Source organism: Cyprinodon variegatus, unplaced genomic scaffold (genome assembly GCF_000732505.1).
Source record: "Cyprinodon variegatus isolate N-32 unplaced genomic scaffold, C_variegatus-1.0 Scaffold206, whole genome shotgun sequence".
Classification (NCBI taxonomy): Eukaryota; Metazoa; Chordata; class Actinopteri; order Cyprinodontiformes; family Cyprinodontidae; genus Cyprinodon; species Cyprinodon variegatus.
In genome coordinates this window covers 10,098-11,369 of record NW_015150659.1, presented here as the reverse complement: position 1 = coordinate 11,369, position 1,272 = coordinate 10,098, and the positions used below count along the sequence as shown (strand labels likewise).

At 42.4% G+C, this 1,272-nt stretch overlaps 1 protein-coding gene across 1 annotated transcript in view; it reads right to left on the bottom strand.

Annotated features, from left to right (window-relative positions):
• LOC107088088 (deleted in malignant brain tumors 1 protein-like) overlaps positions 1 to 1,094 on the bottom strand; it is a gene marked incomplete at its 5' end in the record, with an annotated part of 34,300 nt that extends 33,206 nt beyond the window's left edge. The window contains one exon of the mRNA XM_015380027.1: positions 783 to 1,094. Within this exon, the coding sequence (XP_015235513.1) occupies positions 783 to 1,094 (312 nt within the window). The remainder of the gene's footprint in view (positions 1 to 782) is intronic.
• Positions 1,095 to 1,272: the final 178 nt, after the last annotated feature.

The following is a 1,272-nucleotide window of genomic DNA, read 5'->3' as shown; positions in this document are numbered from 1 at the left end:
GAGCTCTGGAGGAGCTCATCGTCTGAAGCCTGCCAATCTGCTCTTGACTGAACCCTGGAAACTCTGGAAGAGTCTCCCTTGCTGAAATCTGCCTGCGTCATCTCAGGAGCTCTGGAGGAGCTCATCATCAGAAACCTGCCTTCCTGCTCTTGGTAGCCAACCAGGAGGTCTACAGTCTGAATCCGCCTGCCTGTTCTCTAGGTGAGAACTTAGACCAACTCAAGGACTGAGCCTCAGCTAGTCAGAAGCCTAGCCCTGCTGCTGCCTAGCCCTCTGCTAATCCCTCTGCTCCTGGACTCCTCTGGTTTCCTCTCTCAGCCTGAACCACATCAGAGATCCCTGTGAATCCAGCCCCGGACCTGTACCAGTATCTGTACTATAACCTGGATTGTGTTCCTTAAAAATAAACTGTTGAACTTTTACTTCTGTCTCCGTGGTGTTCTGCGTTTGGGTTAGGTCCATTAACCCAACATGACAGGTTTTGATGATATTTTTTATTGCCTCACTAGGCAAAGCTTGTACTTTCATGAAGAATAGTCACTTTTTGTTTGTTGAGACTAAATTTTTGACTCCTCAATCCCCCCATGACTCTAACTAGTCTGAGCCTAAATAGTAGCTTAAAGCACTCAACTTACATTTATTATTACTGGAGTAAACTGTATCCTTCTGAAAACATCTGTATTTAATCCAATTAAAGGACTTTTAAATGTGAACATAAAAACAGGGTCTCATTTATAATAATAAAGAACATTGTTAAGCTATTTATATGTAAACAGCCTTACAAGAACAAATGACACCAGCATCCTCATGGTGTCCACAGTCATGTACTCCATATCCTCGGTGTGAACATGTGGAAAGAGCATTTTCATTTCCTCGACATTGCACATTATCAAGCCAGATCGGTCCAGTGCCCTCACCAAAGTAGCTTGGTGGAGGAATGTTTTGGGATTCACCACAGCCTAACTGTCTACAAACTATTTGTGCTTGAGTTTTTCCCCAGCCATCATCACAGACTGTTCCCCAGGCACCGCTGTGATATATTTCAACTCTTCCAGAGCAGTAGCCATCTGAACCAGCTAATCTGATCAAGTCTTCTGAAAGCAAAAAATACAAACGTAAACACTAAGCAATCAAGAGAGGACTATATATACTGTATGTATATAAAAATAACAGTGTAAAGAAAACAGATCAGTGTACTCACCTCCTGCAGTTAAGCTTAAGGCAATGAAAATGGAAACTGAGCAGAAAATATAAATCTGGTTAAAGAAACAT